The sequence below is a fragment of the Cloeon dipterum genome, chromosome 3 (genome assembly GCF_949628265.1).
Source record: "Cloeon dipterum chromosome 3, ieCloDipt1.1, whole genome shotgun sequence".
Classification (NCBI taxonomy): domain Eukaryota; kingdom Metazoa; phylum Arthropoda; class Insecta; order Ephemeroptera; family Baetidae; genus Cloeon; species Cloeon dipterum.
The window spans coordinates 33,374,672-33,395,684 of record NC_088788.1 but is presented as its reverse complement, the minus strand read 5'-3'; the positions used below and the strand labels follow the sequence as shown (position 1 = coordinate 33,395,684).

General features: G+C 42.7%; 1 protein-coding gene across 7 annotated transcripts in view; it reads left to right on the top strand.

The window, feature by feature from the left end:
- The window catches only part of trio, a 126,450-nt gene that overhangs the window by 63,898 nt on the left and 41,539 nt on the right, over positions 1-21,013 (top strand). For all 7 annotated transcript variants that reach the window (XM_065483889.1, XM_065483886.1, XM_065483888.1 and 4 more), the window contains 7 exons: positions 7,129-7,320; positions 9,274-9,452; positions 17,269-17,440; positions 18,267-18,428; positions 19,456-19,758; positions 20,082-20,273; positions 20,570-20,828. In XM_065483889.1, coding sequence (XP_065339961.1) covers positions 7,129-7,320; positions 9,274-9,452; positions 17,269-17,440; positions 18,267-18,428; positions 19,456-19,758; positions 20,082-20,273; positions 20,570-20,828 — 1,459 coding nt within the window. The remainder of the gene's footprint in view (positions 1-7,128; positions 7,321-9,273; positions 9,453-17,268; positions 17,441-18,266; positions 18,429-19,455; positions 19,759-20,081; positions 20,274-20,569; positions 20,829-21,013) is intronic.

Genomic DNA, 21,013 nt, shown 5'->3' with positions numbered 1-21,013 from the left:
ACTTGAAACTTTAACAAAAGTGGAGTCAGAAATAGAATATCTTAACCTGTTTCTAGAAGAAGATTAGAATACAAATCTGGCATTTTACAAGCTCCTCCTCCTAGATTGAACTTTCAAAGACTGAAAGCATTTAAAGATTCATGGCTAACCAGCTCTTCAAAGGCTAAAGTTTCTGAAATCAACCCAAAGTTTCTTCGACTCTCTTATAATGATCAGCATAAATGCTGCTTTGCATGCAGGAAAAGGAATTCAATTTTTGTGTTCGGTAAAATAACCCTAAATTGAATCCCTTAAATTCAGAACAAACGAGCCAGAATCCGGATTTCTCTCCCTTGGCAAGCACGGATGCAGAGAGGGAGAGAGGAAATTTTTATGCCACACAAGGGTCAATGCTTCAAGTCCACTCTCTCCAGCTCCTCTGCATGTTTGCGTAATTAGTATGTACGACCCGGCCCCGTCGGCTCTTTTTTATCGCTCACAGGTCGTTGTTTAGCTTTTATTTCCTGCTGCAGTAAAATTGTCTCCTCTCTCGCATCTTTCCGTCCTTTCGGGGCGCGCAAGCAAACACAAACACACGCAACCGTTCGCTTATTCGCTGCGGGGTTAGCTTCCATGAGTGATTATTTATTTCCTCCGAGAGCAAGCACTTGACGCCGTCTGCGCCGCGCTTTTGTCATGCAAATTATCAATCATCCTGAATTAATGCCCAACTCGTTTAGCTTTTTCGAATTTTTATTCCGAGTGATGCACGCGCAAGATGGATGGGCCCACGACGCAAATCCAGTGTGCATAAACTGGTCGTAATTTCACGCGGCGTGCGCGATATGCATAAGCCCCCCCTGTTCGAGGCTGATATAAAATTTCCATCCGCGTCCTGGAAAAACAATACTATCGAAAAGCCATGAATTATTCCGCAGCACATATATGCCGCGGCTTTATTTATAATATATAAAAAACCGCATGCATACTAAAGTCGTAAAAACGAACGACCCGCCAGCGCAGGGGTCGGAAAATAAAATAATACCGCAGCTTTTGCATGCGATAATTTCCGTCACACTTGTCACGGCCGAAGCCACCAAGCAGCAAAGCAACGTCGAATTTCATCTCGGGCTTTTTCATCTCCAGCCAGGCAGCTCGTGCGGCGTGACGTTGATGTCGACTTGGTGAGAAAACACGCCGCCGGCCTTTTCAATTCTCTCGCGCCAGCTCGGAAAGATAAGTTTTTGATGTCGTCGCGATGCATCACACACCCTCCTTGCTGGGCGACGATTGCCAGCACTTTGTGCAGTTTCGGTCCCCCGTCTGTCGCTGCAGCAGCCAAGTAATTGCCGCTCGAGAAAAGCAAATAAACATCATTCTGCTCGAATTTGACGCTCCCATCGTTTTCCAAAGAATAACGTAGCCAGAGAGTGTGCTCTATTATGATAAGCAATGGGTGCGAAGATGCAGCACGCCGCGTGCGTCTCGGCGCCTTCATTTTTCCTCTCTTCCTCGCGTTGTAAAAGCTGCACTCGGCGTCGTTTCCTCGCATTGTTCTCGCGCGGAACAATATTAACCCGTAATTAGGGTGTGAGAGTGAAGCGTGGAACCAAATTCGTATTATGCGTGGCGCCTCCTCTCGCTCGGTGTGCTCACAAATTATAATCTTGTGTGTTTATACAAATAAAAAAGGGCTTTTTTGGAGAATGCTTTTGCATTTTAATGATGTCGTGCTCCATTATTTTGTGAGGCAGATTACATTTACTCTCCTTTAAAGTCTTTTGGGTTTGGTTTTCGGCATTTTCAGGATCCTTACCTGCTATAAGTGTTTTCATTGAGTCAATAAATTCCTAACGCAATTTGGGTCCGCAGCAGTTGCACAACACAGGTGATTTGTGTCGATTTTTCCCACTAGAAACGTTGTGTAAATTAACAACGCAACGGCGCACTTCGTATGTATAAAGTAAAACCAATTTCCCCGAATACAAAGAGCAAAATACAGTTCCCCTTGGCTACAAAAAACTTTTCCACTTTGCCCTTTCAGACAGGCTCTTGTGTACCCATAGCAGAGGAAAAAGTGTACAAAATTCGATAGAAATAACAAATTCATGGCTCCCCTCAAGTAAAAGGTGAGCGTCAGAGCGATGATCCGCGCGGGGAAATTGATATTGAGTGAAATTAATTAAATTAGCGCGACTGACTTGGCGGATAACGAGTGAGCCGGCCGACGACTCTTGCCACGCAAGCTTTTCCATCATCATTAAATTGCGCAGGTTCTTGACGTTCTTGCCTCGAGTGCCGACAGGGGTTGCACCGGCAACAACACAACCCCCTTGCTACTGCAGTGTGTGTACCCACAATGAAGACTCGACTCGCAGTTGGGGAATTTCTTTCGCAGAAGGAACAAGTGCACAAAGTAAACAGAAAAATGCTCGCTATTAAATACACGCGCTCCCCCAGAGCAGTCGAATGAAAGGATATGTTCCTTTTCTCAAGAGTAATTATCTCAAATGGTGCAGTTTCTATTTGCTTTTTCCGACGGTTGCATGAATTTTAGTTATATTGATCTTTTACACAGTGTTTCTCAAGAGGCAAAAGTTGTATACTGCAGCAGCAGTAGATTCCTCTATTCCATTCCAGAAATAAGCGCATAAGCACAGCCGGAGGCCTTTAAGCCTGCATCAATAATTCAAACTTCCTGACTGGCTTGCATAGAGAGCTAGAGCGAAAATTGCACGCTGGGAGCGTTTCGAATCGATGCCAATGCCAACGCTTGTCTGCCGGGACTCTGAGATTTGTCTGAATATACAATCCAATTACATCAAGTGTGAAATGAATTTTCTCCTAGTTCTGTTTGGCCTTTATTGATGTGCATTTTATAGCAAAAACAGCAAGTCACTGAGCTAGAACGGCTAGAGCAAACAATTATGTGTAAAAACGTGCCATTACCAGCAAAACATATGAAAGCTCCATAGAATTAACTGTAAGTTCATAGAACTCGGAGGTTAAAAAGTTAGTTTCCAAGAGTTCTTTCTCAAAAAGAGAAGAAAGAAAATTCTTGACAGTTTTTTTAACTTGCTTTTTATTTTGCAGAAAAGATCAAACGCATCTGTTTAAATTTTTATGGATATTTAATAAGCAAGCTTATTTTTTGTCTCGATTTTCCACATTTCTGTGACCTTTCCCATTTTACTTTAGGGCAGAAAAGCACTCTGACAATGAGCAGTTGTTCTGCGAGTGCGTTTGCATTAAATCTTGCGAGCTTTTCACCGCGCCTCGCTTGATTTACGAGCACCTAGCACGGTCAAAATGAAAAGCAGGCGTCATACACACGGCGCGTAATTAGTCAACGTCGATTTTTACCCCGGCTGCTTATGAAAAAGCAGCAGGAAGAGGAAACGAACACAATAAAGCCGCCGGTTTATCGACCGGCGCCAAAAGAAAAATCAACTCTCGAGCGATGAGCGATCGAGTCGAGAGGAAGAGAGCGAAGGAGCTCTCTGCGCGCGTGTTATTTGCTCTCGAACAGGCGAAGACAATGCAAACAGACGCACAGGAATTCGCTCATTTGCGTGACTGCTCTTTTCAACAAGCGCCCAGCGCATTTTCGCCTGATTGTGTTCGAGCGAAGGGGCCAACGAGCGATGAAGTTTTCTCTTCGGCCCCCAATAAGTGATTCAATTTGACACCCTCGCCTGCTTGTTGGTGGTCGGTGCTGACAAATAGGGGGAATAAACTGCTGGCGAGTGCATGTGATTGATTAGGGCTGCATATGAAAATTGAATTCGATAACAAACGCAAACACAGCGCAGGGGGTGCGGGCAAGTCCTTGTTGCGAGTGGAAAATCCTGTTGCCGGCCCAATTGAAAATTCATAATCCATCAGTTCTGGCTTTTATGATAAGTGAGGACGGCGCAGTCGAAAACTCGTCTCGCTTCCGTTTGAATGTTGTTTTTCTTCTGTGTCTGTATTTGTAAAGCTCATTTAAACAGCTCTTAAAGGGAATGATAATGCGTTCTTTGTAACTAACAAAAATTGGACATGGTTCAGAACAAAACATTTAAATAAATCCACCAGCTTAGTGAAGGATTCAAAAGTTTAGACAAAAATTTTCTTTGAAAGTTGGAGACGACGACTCCAAATGCAAATAGCGCGAGTAGTGCGCTGGTAAACATTTTCTTCCCATTAAGTCGCACACAAAGTGGTGATTTTAACTTAAGACGTCGTAAGCGAGAGCACCGATAATCCCACTCAAAAGCGGCAAACTCGTCGCTTTTTGTGTCAATATTTGTGCTGGAGAGGCACGGGTTGCTGCCAAATCCCGGCGCACATATTTACTAAACATCCGAGAGCTGGAGCAAAACTACTAACTTGGCAGGCGGCGAAATAAGTTGGGATTCAAACTCGGGATGACAAATTTCCGCACCACCGCAGCCTATTATTTCGAGCGGACGGGGGTGCAGCTTTCTCGCGCCGAAAGAAGAGATTTCCCAGAGCCGCAGAGCGAGTAAATCAATAATCTGCGTCTTATCCAGCATGCAGAGAGAGAAATGGAATAAGAGAGAGAAAAGATGGCAATCCGTCATCAGCACCCACCGCCGCTGTTATTGTTGTGCTTTACGCGCCCATTGTTCTGCGCGCCCATTGTGCGGGAGCGCGCGCGGAGAGCTTATCTGCGCGCTCGAATCGCGTCGCCATATAATTGATGGTGCTTTTATTGGCACATTTTCATATACACTCACGCACACCGCACTCTCGTGGATGGAATTGCTTTCGGCCAATAAAGCGAGCAGCCGACCGGGCGAAAATAAATCTGTTCCGCAGCCCGCATTTTGGCCTAAAACCCGCTGAATTTATGCATCTCGCTGATGGCTTTTCATCTGCGGTGCGCACACGCTGCCCTCATTGCCTCACCGCCGTTTTTCTCCATTACCACCCAGACGTGCAGTTTTTGGCAAAAGATTAAGCCATCTGGCGGATTTTCCATACTCGATGCGAGCGGAATAAAATTCCCGTTGATGTATATAGAGTCCTTAAAAAATCTACAGGCGAAATAAAATGATTCTCTTTGGGGAAAACCCCTGCTAAATCGGTTCCTGAAGGATCACTGAAAAGGATGTTTATATTTAACCTGGAGAGAAATTTCACCGCGTCACTTTTAGGTTATAGGGCAGTTGGAAGTAAAATTTTAGGGTTCATCCTAGATGATAGTATCAAATAATTTGTATCCTCATCATATTATGTACTTAACAAATCCGTAATTCATCAGTTTGCTAGATACATTTAATTTATAAGGCGTTAAAATGTTAAATATCTCATGTTTCGTGCTCAATGATGCTTTGAATTGCATATGGGCTCTTTTTGTACGTAATAAAATGAAAAAATTTATAGTAGCAGCAAATTCCTTAGAATGTACTCAAACATAAAAGTCTATTTTCTAACTAATTTTTTCATTAAAACATACCCCTTTTTGAGACTGATTTGTTCATTTCCTTTAAACTGCGAATGTTAGTATCCTGAAAGTGACGATTGAAGAAACGCGCACGGACCATTTTTTTGCTGCTGATATTTATTTGTTCACTCACTACCCATATTAGTCAGTGTTCCCATCGCACCTCTTGCTCTTTTGCTGCCATAAACAGTTGGGTAGATTATTTTGCCAAGCCTTTTTCGAACAGATTTCCTCCTTCCCCGTCTGACTACTTGTTTTAAAACGTCCGCTACACGGGGTGACTCACGATTACATTAGACGAACCGGTTGAATATTAAAAAAAGGAGCAGAGGCACTTAGGAGAATTGCCGTCGAGCCTGTCAAGCACAAAATTCAGGCAGCCGCTGTATTTAAAAAGCGATCCAATCTGCAGACGCAAATATCGATCGCCTCATTAATTGGCTGTAAGCTGCACGTCTAATTCATCATTATATACTTCAAGCTGCGCTCCTCTTGGTGGAAGGCTAGATTTATTTCCACTAACCAGTCGGAGGTCAATAAATTTAAACAGGCCGACACACGATTTACCGTTTTATGCATTTTTCTATTTGGGCGATGCTTTCTTTTTCAATTTCGAACCGGAGTAAAAAATATCTGCTGCTCCGCTGATCGGTAATTGAGAGGCGATTTTGCGGTCGTGCACGCAGCAGAGTTCAATTTCGCATCAGAGCACGTGCTTGATGCTCGTTCAAAACACAAATCAAACAATATAGCACTCTCCTCTCTACGCTGTGTAAAATTCCAGTCGTAAAAGCGCAGCAACGCCGTTGAATAAAATCTATTTCCGGAGGTCATCCTGACGTAATGCAATTTTACACGCACCGCGGACCCGCACGCACATGTGAACTCATAAAATTGTGCATCTCCGAGTGCCAATCAGTGTCAAGGGCAGCGATAAGCATTTTTTCCTTCTCGTTCAAATCGTCGATTAAGGGCGACTCTCAACTACCAAGCAGAAGGCCGCTCTTTCCGCGCACCAACTGGAAACTATTTCGCTTGTTTGACAAAGACCAGCTCTTGTGAGCAAGAGCAAAGAGTGGTTGCTGATTGTGAGAAAAAAAACACGCACAGACGAGAGCTTTTGGTTGCGTAGGAAGTCGAGACTTGTCTTGAGGGTCCTCATTGTTTCATCTTAAAAGAAATAATTGAATTCAATTTTTTACTTGTGAGAAGGAAATGTGGAGAATTATTTCGTCATCCCGCTATTAGGCACGTTATTTTAAATTTTAGTAACTTATTTCCTCTGCAATATTTACAGAAGAAAAAAATGCATCATTCGAAAGAGAATCTACCGCGCTTAACACATCTTTGGCAGTTCATTCTGGGCTTTTTTATTGGTTTCATTAATGTGAGAATAAAGCCCGAAAAGCTGGGAAAAACAAAGCCCTTCCCGTCCGACTTTTCCAATCCTTAATGCCTGCTCCCAATTTCGCTGGAAAAAAGAGCAAATAAGCGGCTTTCTTCCGATTCCCAGGGCTGCCTGCACACGACGCTTTTCCGGTCGGATCGAACGCGTTAATAATAACTGGCCGTAGCAGCAGCAGCAGCAAAGTAGAATAGCCGGCCATAACTCGTGATTTATTTCGCTGTAGATATTTTTGCCGTGATTAGCCAACTATACTAACGCCGTTTGTCGGCTCTCCCCCTTGTGATTGCAGAACACATACACGAACGCGGAGAAGTTGTTGACCGCCGCCGAGGAGCTGGCCCAAACCGGCGAGTGCAAAGCGGACGAAATCTACTCAGTGGCACGTCAGCTGGAAACGAGGGTGGCGAGTTTCGCAGCCCGGGTCGAGGAACGAAGGCACCGACTCGACTTGGCCGTCGCCTTCTACCAAAAGGACAAGGAGGTGAGTCAGATACAATAAAGAGCAACGTTATGATTTTGCTGACAACCGGCATCCGACGAGACGAGTGGACCAAACGCCGCCGCCGCCGCCGCCACTGCCTCTGGCCCTTTCGGGCCAACCGCCACTTGAGAGTTGTTTTATTGATTGATTATCGCTGAATCAGGAGCGAGGCGCAGAAGTGTCTGTGACTGTGCATAAAAGCCGCCCGCAGACAATGCATTTTTGATCTGCAATCTGGCCTTTCAACTTGCTGAAAGGCGTTTGTCAGTCTTTTAATCTTGCAGGCACAAATATCACTTCACTTTTGGGTTTATTTATTTTTTAACGTATAACTTAGATGGCCACACTTTATCTAATGGTTTAAAGGTTCTCTTTTGAAATAGCTTCTTTAACAAATTTAATAGAAGTACATTTTTTGGTTCCTTGCGCCGAGAATTCTTTCTTGAAGAAGGTCAACAACAAGGCATAAAATAAATGTTATTTCTCATAACCATATCAGATCTGCCATTCATACAATATTGTTCTCAATGAGAAGTTCTATGAATTAGGTAATCAGTTCTTAACTTATTTTGTAACATATTATAAGGGTGTTGAAAGCTTACTCTTAGCTCTTTTCTTGGCAGAGTGGTTTAGGATAACTTTTTAAATATAATTATCTCTCCATTTGTAGATTTTTTTAATTAAATTAAAACAACATCCAGACACTCTAAATTGTTTTTATTTAGATATATACCATTTACAAATCCTGCGTTGGAAACTTAATTAATAGTTCTCTTCGGTCCGCTCCAAGCGTTTGATTTGCATATAGCTTAAAAGCTCACTTGCTGTCGAAAGTATCCAGTTCTATTAATTTACATTTCTTCCAAATAAGGCAACTCTCTCGGCACTTGGAACACATGTTTGATCTAAATGATCCGATCGCTCGATAAGCCACGCTCGACCCGGGTGTTCTTGCACACGCGCCATAATCTGCAGCTAAATTGGCCGCCCCTTAATGAACAGTTTCACTCGGTCCACCGCCAGAACGTCATAATTAGAAGGCATTTGATATTGCTGGTGCGCGCGGCTGCGGCCGGCAATTATTCCGCAGCCGCCACTATTTTCGCTTAAAATTTCATCACTGCAAATTGACACGAGAACGCGGCGCGCGGTAATTACGGCCGGAGCCGACAGCGGCGCGCGGTTCTCGCGCCCTCCTCCGGCACGGGCCAAAATAATTAAAGGGCATCCCTTTCACGCTCTTGCAAACGTGTGCACGGACGGACATATATGCGCGTAAAACGAGTGACATACCAGAACCAAAGGCCCCGCCAGGGCTGTGAAAAATGGTTCAAACTTTGTTGGCACCGTCGCAACCGCTCCCTTTTCTGTGTTTAACATGATATTAGGCTTCCCTGACAAAAGTGCTTTGTCTTGCCATGTTTTTGGAACGTTCTTTTTCTTTCAAAAAAGTAAAAATGCTAATTTTTCAAGTAATTACTTTCTAATCATTCATTTTGATTATTTATTCGAAATCTTTAAATTCTAAATTCGTTTAACATCAGCGAGCTAGCAATCTTTGTTTTTTTGTCGTGCATCCCGCTGTTTTCAATTCCAATTCGAGCACCAGTTGCTTCGTTATACGGTCCAATGTTGATGGCTTCCGCAATTCAGGAGCTGTTTTTCACATCCCCGTCGAGCGGCCGGCACCAAGGGCCGTCCTTTTTATTACACTTTCCCCGCTGCAGCTCGTTTAATTAATCTCCCCTTTCGTCGGCGGCCGACCGAAAACACATGCTCGGTTTTTAATAACGCCTCGACACAACTCTTCACCGCCCGAAAATTTAAGTGGCAATTTAGCAATATTATCATACACGAATGGCAACAGCGGCGGCGGCACGTACAGCGCATGCCGGCCGCGGCCGCACAGCCTCCGCTCACACTCACTCACTCACTGGTGTTGTTTGCCGACAGTTTTGCGCGTGGCTCGACTCCCTGCGTCAGGCCGTGGCCGCCGGTGAGGAGGAAGTGGCCGCCGAAACACTGGAAGCCGCCGAACGCCTCTTGGAGCAGGGCGACCAGCAGCGAGAGCAAACCCTGGCAGCGTGCAACAGCACCATCGCCCATGGCGAGTCGCTCGTCCAGGAGCTCAGGTGGGTGCCCGTCCATTTGCATACTAATCCCGATCGCTCGCACCACCCCCCGCGTGTGTCGCACGCCGACTCGACCCGCGCGTTATTGAATTTCACCCACCCACCCGCCGGCCTCTCGCCCCCTTCGCGCGCAGCGCACCATAAACAGGTGCCCTTTTAAGTGGATTCCGGAGCTGATGAATCGCCTCCAGAGCTGCCTGTTATTGCGTTCATTTCCTACGCACACATCACTCAATCTGGATCGAAGAATATAGGTTGTGTAACGAAGAAAAATTATCTAGTGTTGCCGGTTTTTAATTTTCAAATTTGTTGCTTTGTTTTCTCTGTGATTTCCAATTTGTGAACGTTTTTCCTCAGTATTAACTCGTATGTACTTGTTAGGAGAAAATGTGGACATTTTTAGAAATGATTCGCTTTGCAAATTAATGATATTGATTCTAGCACTAGATGTTATTAATTAATGGTTTATTAAACGCAAAATATGCGTGCAACACTCTACATCTAAAGGTTAATCAATTTTTACAAATTTTCGCTGCTTCTCTCAAAGTAAGTTTTCTTGCTGTACACTTTTGGATATGATATTTTTCACAAGTCTCGCCACAGAATTTACATCTGCAATCATAATCAGGCTCATTGTGGAACGTTACATTATTACAGTGATAAAATATAGTGATAGCCATGACAAGCAAATCTTGCAAAAATATGTCTATCAGGAAAATCAGGGCCACGCCAGTTGTCATTAATCATAGTTTCAGTCTCAAAAAACTCAGAACAAATTAACAATCTATTTGTTTTCTTTTCTTCACAGAACTTAATATACACATCAGTCTCTGGTAGATTAAATCTAACTTGTAAGTCAGTTACATATAAATTAGAGTCTTTCGCAATCAATTCATAAACATAACGAGATCTGTTATACTTAGAAATTCCAAGCACTTTTTTAAAATAGCACTAAATGTTATTGTTTGTTTATTCTTGCCAAAGTCATACAATTAAGAACAAATGACAGCAAGAAATGGCAAACAATGCTAGCAGAAGTCTGTTCTGAAATTTATGATGCTTGGTGATGATTTTATAGTTCCACGCAGCAAACCATAACTTTTCAAAAGGATAAATTTAAGCTATTCACGGTAAAATTGATTGTTTTGTTTTCTCAAAGATGATATTTACAGTTGCAAATACGTTTTTACGTTTGAGGTCCAGCAGAGCAAATTTACCCCATCTCTAAATGTACCGAAATTCTGCTCATTCGAACATATACCCATTAATATTTAAAGAAGTTGGCGAAACAGGCTCAGCGTTATATCATTTACCCTGTGAGTAAGATCCATAGTTGTATTTCGAGACTAACTATTTTCTTTTAGAAAATTTATGAAAAATCCTTTTTATGACCATTTCTTGAAATACTATCTTTAAGTTAGGAAAAGGCCAAAAAGTTCCCTGGTTGCCGTTTAAATTTTCAAGAAAATCAGCTTAAAAAGGTTAGCATGATAATCAAGCACTGTCACACTACAGTAAAATCACGCTTTAATTCGCAATTTAGGGAATTTTCCTCAAAATTCACACTCTATTGGATAGATCGCGACGAGATAAGGAATCAATATCAATAAGTAAAAACATCAAGAAATGTGGCAAAATCTGAAATTAAATAATTCCTAGGTCATGATTTCATTATTCCACATTGTACATATTAGAGATAAAAACAACTGTTGCTATATTTCACAAACTATGAACTCGATGAACCTCCTTAATATAGTCATCAATGCAAAATGTTCTGAATTGTTAGCCTGTAAACCACTCTTCCAGAAGCGTTTGTATTTTGCGTTGTTTTGGGTGAGAGACTAACGAACAGTCTATAGCGCTACAATTTTTTAGCCTCGGTCCCGTAAGGTTTTCATGGGGTTTCATAACATCGGTCAAGCAGGTAAACTTCTAATGAAAAACATAATTTAAAATAACGTCACTGGACATAAACGAGTTTTAAGAGCTCTCTTGATTCAAGTAGTTATACTGTTATGTATATGCAACAATGCAAAGTCAGTTCTTGTTTGTTGGTCGCTTTTCCCACCGAATTGAATTGAGCATTTTTCTTTTGAAGCTGCTCCGTTTGTCAAAGTCAGGTGCGTCCACACATGTACATATCCAGTTAAAAATACAATTTGACTGGCCGAAACTAATTATCGCCGTGAATGAGAACCGTTCTTTAACAAGCGCTGCAAAATGCTGGACCGCTATAGTTGAGTGCTTTTGCTGGCTGAATTGGCTCCACTCGGTGCAGCATCTCTCTCTCTCTCTCTCCCTCCCTCCCTCCCGGCGAGTCTTCTTTCGTTTTAAAATTGTACAACGTGTACACACTGACGGGCAGGTACAGCCGAGTGACGTCACTCGCGCCACCCAAGCCCGGTGTAATTGCTCAAGTTGATTGAAATCCGACCGCGTGCGCGGATCAATGCTGATGTCGCTTGTTGGGTGGCTGATGCAGACTGTCGGTTTCACGCCTCGCGCGAATATTTCCCTCCAGACACGACGACCTTATTATTTCGTGTTCCAACGCTGCTCGCTGCTTGTCGCCGCGATTGTTGCACAGTGATTGCAAGAACAAGAGACTTCTCGTCTTCTCAGTATTGCGGTGAGAATTTCAAAGTGTCGCCTCATACATGCATGCTTTCGGGAAGGGTGGTGTCAATTTGATATATAGGAAGCTGATCACGATCACAGTCTTGCTTATGTGTGATATGTTGCTCTGATGTTTGATGTAGAGATATCAGATTCCAAACAATAATCTGAAATTTTTACAATTTAATAAACTTTGAGAGGAGGTGGACGATGAAAAACCTGCTTTACAGAAAATTAGCGAAAAATCCTTTTTACCTTAACTGGAAATACTATTTATAAATTAGGAAAAGGCTAAAAGTGATGCTGGTTGCCGTTTAAATTTTTTAGAAAATCGGCTCAAAAGTTTGCATGCAAAATCAAGCGGTGAGCACTGTCTCTCCCAACTGTAAAATCACGATTTATTTCACAATTTAGGGAATAAAGCCCTCAAAATTCGCACACCACTAGAGATATCGAAATCAAACGAAAAATCATTGAGAAACCGTTAATTTTTTTGAGAAATTTGGAAAAATCCTCAGTCCAGGTTTCAATTTTCACTTTGAAGCAGATACACTGTTGCTATTTCCCTAACAATAAACTCAATAAACCACTTGCAATAGTCGACGATGCAAAATGTTCATAATTTCTGGCCCGTAAAGCTGTATTTTAACCATTAACTGTAATCATATCAAAATAGAAGGGTACCTTAATATTTTTCCAGCCTGATCATTGCAGCCAACGCCACTCGTTCTAACGGCAGTGTCTAATTTATGTCCCCCTGCTTCTCTGAAAAATTCTTTGCATATTTTGACATTCATGTCCCTTAAGGAGGACATAGATTCTGATATTTCCTGCGGTGAGCAAGGCAAAATGACAGTATAATTTAAGGCTAAAGGGCATAGCCGATCTGTTTCATAAAAATGTAAAAAAACACAAGAAAATATAGGGAGAGCGTCTGTCGCGATGAGCTCCGCTCGTCTGTGAAATCCTGCTTAAGCCTCTAACCAGTGCCCGTTCTTTTTTGCCAATGCAAATCTTGGGTTACGGACTCGCTTGCGGTGCTGCATACTCGCAAATTGGAATAACAAAGATTGCGGTGTAGATGTTGAAACATGTCAGCGGCGTATTTTTTTCGTTCTGGCAAAGTCGGCCACAAAGCAGTCAGTCCTCCAGAGAGACACCCCGCGCGTTCGTTCTCAACGTGCTCTGTCGGCGTCGGCATGGCGGAAAATATTTATCTCTTTTGTTGCAGCTTTTTCAATTAAAAGCGCGCACGCGGCGGTGGCTGACAAAAAAGCGCGATTGTTTCACGAGAGTTCGACGTGCGCAGCGAAAATACTCCGCGCTGAGGGAGCTTGGCGCGTGCAAAAGCACCGCCTGCCGTAACACAAACAGACAATGAGAAGCGCCGCGATTGATTGGCGCCGCTTTTCCGGCGCGAGACGAGTCCAGTGGGAGGATAATGGGCGGCGGCGGCAGCAGCAGCAGGTGCGAATGAGCGAGAACAGGTGGACGGGCCAGAGTTGTTGTGCGCTCATTCAACAGGACGCTGCTGAGATTTGTGTCTGTCCAAAGAAATAAATAAATAAATAAACAAACGGTGCTACGTGGAAGGGGTTTTAAACGCGTCGACGTCTATATGTGCAGCAAGCACTTGCGTGGAAAACTTGCTTTGTTTAGCACTGCTGCTGCTCTGTGGTTTCAGCAGTGTTCGTGACGAGAGCTCGCAGTTTTGTTTGTGCGTTTTGTTGGTTGCGTAAATTCTGTTAGCTGTTGAAACTTCGACTCGACGATAAATTTGGTAAATATTCTTTTTTACTGGGAGATTAATAAATCTAAATATTTTTTCCACAAAATTTATGGCTTGGAATTTTTTCTGTGGCAAACCAACTGGAATTTTTGTCGGTTTGTGCCCTTATTCACACACATTTTTCAGTAATTTTATCTTGATCTAAAAATGCCGCAATGATCCAATGATAGTCTAACAAATTTGGGTCTCGATTCGTCAATGAATTTAACTGATGTGAAATCAATCAGTCACCTCCTGCTAACTTTGAGCAAACCAATCAAAGAATAAAAAAATGCTTCTCGCCAATTTTCGGCAGCTGAACCAAACGTCATGTCAATGTCGGTGCATATCTAGAATTTCAATCAGGAGGCATTGCGCACTTCTTTGCTTTGTTTCCCCGGCCCGGTCGATTCCATCAGCGGCACCGCCGCTCCTCCATCAGATAAATTAGTCACGAATCGCGGAGAAATCCTCACTGGGTGAACAATTGCGATTGGCCAATACCGCAGCACGCAGAGACAAAATAATTAAAGCCTCGGGGTGACGTCAATCGGACGCTTGTTTTGAGTGCAATCAATCAAAAAAGGCAACCGGCGGCACAATGGGATTCGCGTCACGCGCGACTTCGGAACGGTTCCAAAGCACTGGGCGGCCGCTGCTTCCTCTCAGTTGTCGGCCAGTTGGCCTGGTGTCGCGGTCATTAGCGTGTCGTCGCCGTTGGTGCCTCGGAATCTGCAGCCATGTGACATATTATGCGTCTGCTGCTATTGACATAGGACGCGCTGTTTGCATCTGGTGTTTGCCGACGAGGCGTGCGTTATCACTTATGGCTTAGGGTGGCTGTCGATTTCGTGACCTGATCATCTTAAAAGTGTCGTGCAATCGCGCGGTAGTGAAAATTGCACCTACTTGGATGTTTGTGAAAATATTTTTTCTTCCATGACTGGATTTTAATTTTTTGTGATTATTTGTATCTGGAATTCATTTGTGTCGCAGTTTTAATTACATTTACAATAACAATTATACTGTAAAAATTTTAATACCAGATATTTTAAAAACACATTTATCTCAGGAGAGGTATTCCCGTTTGTTGAGGCTGCTGTTCTGAGTTGATTTTTTTTTAATTTAGTAAAACAATTTGTAAAATTTACTGTTAAATTAATAAACTTGTAACCATCCATAGATTAAGTTTTTTTAACTGCAAATTCCAAGTAGGGCATTTTTCAAAACAAAATCTGTCTAGTGTAAAAGATTAATCGGTTTTAATAGAAACTCGCCCTCACAAGGCATTGGATTCATAAAATCGACCGCTAGCTCTAAGGCCATGTCCGAATCGGGGCGGCCGCGGGCCCGCAAGCGGCCGCAGCATCTCATCTGGCCGAGCAAATCGTTTCGTCGGCGGAGCACGCCAACGTCGCACGCCTCTCGACTCTCGAAAAGGAACAAATCACGCTCCAAGTCTTACGATTTCGTCCAGCTGTACAGGTGTGTCATCTTCTTCTTCTCTTTCCGCTGATGCGAGCCGTCCCGCCTCCAGAATTCCTAATTTTTTTCCTCTCGGCGTTTCATCTTCGCGCTGACAAGGGAGTCGCCTCCGATATCGCCTCTGCCAAATCTACATTTGAATCGTTGCAAACTTTTCACTCGACGCTCGAGTCAGAAGTTTCACTTACTAAGCGCTTTGGAAAATTCTACGACTTGGAAATCTGCCAAATTGATTGGTGCCATAGAGGTGGAATTTTTCACACATGCCACAGCGATAAATTACAATTTTTGAAATCCAATGTTTGTTTATGCCATCAAAGCATTTTTTAAAAATATCTTCCAGTGTTGGCAGGAAGAATTTCACAATTCTCGAATGCGTGCCTTTGCATTTGTTACCATATTTTTCTTCTGAATGTAAAAACGAAAGTTCCACGACGTCTGCGGTACGGCCTCATTCCGGGTTGCACGTCTCAAAATGTTTCCAATAACATCGTCAGTAAAATTTTGCATATAATAGACAATGGATCCGATTTCAGAATTTCCCCAGGCTCTCGATTTCAATCAAATGCGGTGCAAAATGAATATAAACAATCCCCCATTATTGAGTAGTGGCATCATCATTTTATTTAGTCTGCCGCAGACGGTGGATGATTTTTCCCATCGATGGTGATCGACAATTCGGAGAAACCCGACACTGGCAATCATGTCGTGCGCGTGCAAAACATACATTTCATCCGCTGGCTACACGCGATATTGAGTTACGTTTTATATTGCCGCTGTTGAGGTTCTCTTGTCGACTTTACGAGTGTTTGTGCAGTATATGTATTCAGCAGCCGGGCCTCTTTTCTCACACTCGCGCGCGTATGGGCCAACAATGAAGGCGGTTTGCTGCCTGCTTTGTCATTATTAATTAATTTCGCCCTACTAATGGCGGCTTAATTGGCGTTGTGGAAAGTCGCGCAGGAGGTGAAATAATAATAAGCAGGAGCGAGCAGCCGCGGCGGCGGTGCTCGTGACTCTTGACATTTTCTCAAATGCGGCGCTGGGGGATTATAATGGAGGCACTGCGAAATGACACTCTTTGTTTTCGCAGCAGGCCGCTCGGATTTCCCGCTCTTGAGATCTCATTTTCTTTTTAGGCTGCTTTTTAATTAAATTTGTCCGCCGCACGCCGATGGGACGTAATTTTCACTCTCGAAATTCGCCTGAAATGCCGTCCTGAAGGAGGCTGAAAATGAGGTGGAAGTAATAGCTTCTCCTCCTCGTGAAAAAGGGAGAAACGTTGAGCAATAACAGAGTTTGCAAGTTACGGTTCAATTGTTTACAAATCGTAAAGTTATTTCTTGTTTTTAAGAAAGGGGTTTTTTTGTAAATTTTGAAATATTGCAATTACGTAAAATATCAGCGACTTTACGCAATGTTACAGTAAAAGAGCTAAAAAACAGCGGTGACCAAATGCGCGTTGAAATTGTTTCCTGTCGGTCAGATCCAATAGTATGGCGTCGATTGTGAGAATCTTAAGAGCTCTTTGGATTTCTGTACGAGTGTCGTGAGTGTGTTTTTCTAATTCGATTTGTTATCACCCCGGTGGTATCAGAAGTTTTTTAGTGTATTGTTCATTTTTGTATGGACTGTCAGGGGTTTCCACCCCATTTTTTATAAGCTGATAGCCAAATTTGTCATAATGAATTGAAATAATAAGTAAATGTTTGATATTTTAGATCCTTTTTGGTATTAAAAACTCATTTTAATAATCCTCTATTTATAAATGCCATGAAAGACCTTTTGCCTTTGTTGATTAATACGTTTTGTTTGATGACGTGTGTATACTGTTTTTAGAACAAACTTAGACGCTTTAGTCGCTTTGTGGTCAATTTCCCCGATTTCCCCTTTTGAGCACCAACATGCATCCCAAATATATCTGAAACATCTGAAATTTGTTTACAGGGCCGCCGGCGTCACGCCTGAAATGGATGCGACGGGCTCCGTAGCCGCCGTGGAGTCGACGCTGGAGCGGCTCGGCCAGCAGCGCGACGAGCTGGAGCAGTTGTGGTCAACGCGCCGGCTGCGCCTGGACTTGTGTCTGCAACTGCGTCTGTTCGAGCGCGATGCCCTTGAGGTGTGTAACCCGATCCGGACGCGCGTGTACCTACATACGCTAATTATCTCTGAGCGAACTGAACCGGGGGTTGCTTGCTTGCTTGCGAGTTGCGAAAGATAGGAGGAAAGGCGGCGTAGATTAATGTCGCCATTTTGGGTCACTGTACTTTATCCGAATTGTTTTTTTCCAGATATAATTTAAATAACAAAAGATTAGTTTAAAGAATTGATTTTTTTCCCAAAAGAATTATAAAAATAAAATAAAATTTCTCGTATTAACAAGTTCATTTCAATTTAAATTCTAAAATTGAAATTTTATTAATTAATAAAATTCTGGAGAAAATCCAAGCAAATCAAATTATGAAATTACAGATGGAATCTTAAAATATAGTAGCGGATTACAGAATACTGTTTCAAATTTTATTTTTGTGGCGATGACGCTGTTTTTTTATTTTCAGATAAACGTGTCCTGTTTATCTTATTATATTATATATTATTTTTTTAATTTAATTAAAAAAGCAAAAAAACAAGGTAGTTGTCAAATTACGAAATCAATTCCAGGCAAAGTATGGCGACCCCCGTCTTTCTGCTCTCAGCCTTGATGATCCATTAAAGGATCTGGCCGCTCATTAACACGCCGCGAGATTAGTCGCGTGCATTTTTTCGGCCGCGCATCGTTGACATTTTGCTCAATTTTGCGTGCCACCGCGATAAAGCTCGGGCGGTTTATGGGTTTAATAGCGTAAGCGCAAGGGCGTGCAGCTATTTCCGTCGTTGGGCGACCGAGCATTTGGAATGCAAATCAGGTGGCCGGTGAGTTGACCGCCGATTTGGCATTATTGCAGGTGTCGTCCCAACTGGAAATGTGGGCGGAAGAGCTTCAGAGAAGCGAGAGGAGCATCGACGTGCAGAAGGCCGAGCAGTTGCTGCGGCTCCACAACGAGAGCGTACAGCACATGCAGAACACCACCTTCCAGGTGCTCCAGCGCGGCCAGGAACTCGCTCAGGTGGGTGTCAGCGCGGCCTTGTCGCTTTGCCCCGCCACGTGGGCGGCTGATAACGCCTCGATTTATTCGTGCATCGAGCCAATTTATTCCGCTCGGTGAAAAAAAATCCCTAACGCAGTCTCTCTTTCCGTGCTGCCTTTGTGGCAATTAGTGCGCACGATATGTTATGCCCACTTAGTGGAGGTTTCCGCAACAGTTGGCCAGTAGACTGGCTATCATAATAAGCACGTACGCTGCTGTAAAATATTGTGTTTGTTTGTTTTTAACATGTTCGTAGTTCATAGCTTACTGTTTTCATTAAAAAAATAGGTAGGAGTTAAAAATGTAGTAGAGCGAGTCAAATTTGTTCATACTCTACTGCTGAAATTTTTTAGTACCAATAGAGCCAGATTTTTCATGTGATTGCTCATCCCGTGACAGCGTTAAATCCAATATTTTAATTTCTTAATTAAACATATAAATCGTGAATCATCGTTGAGAACAGTACGAGTATTTAATAGTTAAAAATAAAATTGTCATCGAAGACCCTTTTTTATGTTGTAAAATGCTATACACAAGTTAAAATAATCTTACTAAAGGAAAATATTTTGATGAAAATCCAGGTTTACCAAAAACAACGATATAATACTAGACTAAGTAGACTAGACTAAAAGTGTTTTCATAAAAAAGACCACAAGTACACTTTAAAAAAAAGGATCCCCAAATGTGCTACTTCAATGTATTTATTTTTTAAATTTTTAAATTATATGAAAAATACACTAATTTATTTTTTATTGGTTCTACTCATGACAACAATTAACCATATATGTAAACAAGACGTCAGCCTTGCTGATGCATAATAACATTATCATATAGGAATCTGAAACATAACATTTGCCGCATTTTAATATTTTTCTTATAAAATATTGTTTTTTTAGGCGGCTTTTAATCCAGAAATCCGCTTCGTTGCAAGTCAGCCTCGTTTTCGAAAACCCTTGTCGCACTGCGCTCGCTCTGAGTTAATTGCATTTTTCTTCCTAATCCGCAGCTAATGGAGTCCTCGGGAGTAACGGTGATGGCGGACGCGCAATTCCCGGCGCAGACCCGCGTGCAGGTACTGCTCGAATTTCTGCACGAGAAGGAAATGGACCTGGAGGACCTGGCGGAGATGCGCCGCGTCCGACTGGAGCAGGCGCTGCAGCTGGGACAGTTCCAGAGCGACGCCAACCAGGTCGTCAGCTGGATCAGAAACGGAGAAGCCATGTTGCAGGCCAGCTTCTCGCTGCCTAGCAACCTGGCCGAAGCCGAGCAGCTGAAGAAAGAGCACGAGCAGTTCCAAGTTGCACTTGAGGTACTTTGACACTTTTAAAATGAAAACAAGTTTCTCAATTGATAACTATAAATAACAATAATAATGCTTTACGATAACATATAAGATTGCTATACATGCCAGTTTTTCAAAATTATTTATTGTATAGAATTCTGAAAAGTAAATAATAAACTCCTATTTTGGCACATTTTTATTTAATCCTTCCTCAACAAGTTAGATTTTTAAAATTTTATTAGTTTTTTGTGTTATCAGTATGAGTTTTAATGTTTATTGTTTTTCATCCTGTTTTCTTTTATTATTGCTTCATGGCCTTTAATTTGTGAATAATAAAAACAATTCACCAGAAAACACACGCGTCAATGGCTCAAATTCGGATGCGCGCCGATGCCCTGATCAGTGCCAACCACTTTGACCCTCCGAGCGTGCGGAACATCGCCGACGAAGTCACTTCGCGTTGGCAGAATCTAGTCAGCATTGCCGAGGAGCGACACCGGCTTGCCCAGGCTGCAGTGCGATTCTTCAAAACCGCGGAACATGTAAGGACATCGCCACAAAAACACGATTGCAACCTTGCGAGTGCGTGTAACTTGAAAACAAGCGCTAGAACCGTATCCGTTTTACGAAAAGAGTTCCTGCGGCTTTCTGCAACCCAATCAAGAGTTTTAAGATAGTGGTTACAGACCTTTATTTATATAATCTAAAAAGGAAGTTGCGCTAGCCAGTCGCATTAGCATGAGACTTGTCATTCCTCGCAATGAAGCGCAGAAAATCAGTCGCAGTTGCATACGATTTAAAAATTAAAATGCTCTTATTGACTTTTGTTTTACCACAGGTCTGCTCTGTGCTGGACAGCCTAGAGAGGGAATACAGGCGCGACGATGATCTCTGTGCTAGTGCGCCGAATAACGACAAAGTCGCGGGTCTCGCGCAGCTGATATCAAAGCACCAGGAAAAGAAGGAAGCATTCCTCAAAGGCTGCACTCTAGCCAGAAGGAATGCAGAAACTTTCCTGAAATGTTCCCAGCGTAGTCTGCAGTTCTACAACACGCAACCGGACGCGAGCTCTAGAAACTCGGAGAATCAAGTCAAATGTGAGTGAATGGAATTTTGTTTTTAAGCAGCCTAAAGAAAATTTAATATGCTAGGGATGTTAAATGAATACTTATCTTGTGTGTTGATTCCTCTTTTCGTGTTCTTTACTTCAATTCAATGAGAAATTTGGATTTTGGTGGTGAATAATCAAAATTAATTCATTGAAAATAATGAGTCATGGTAT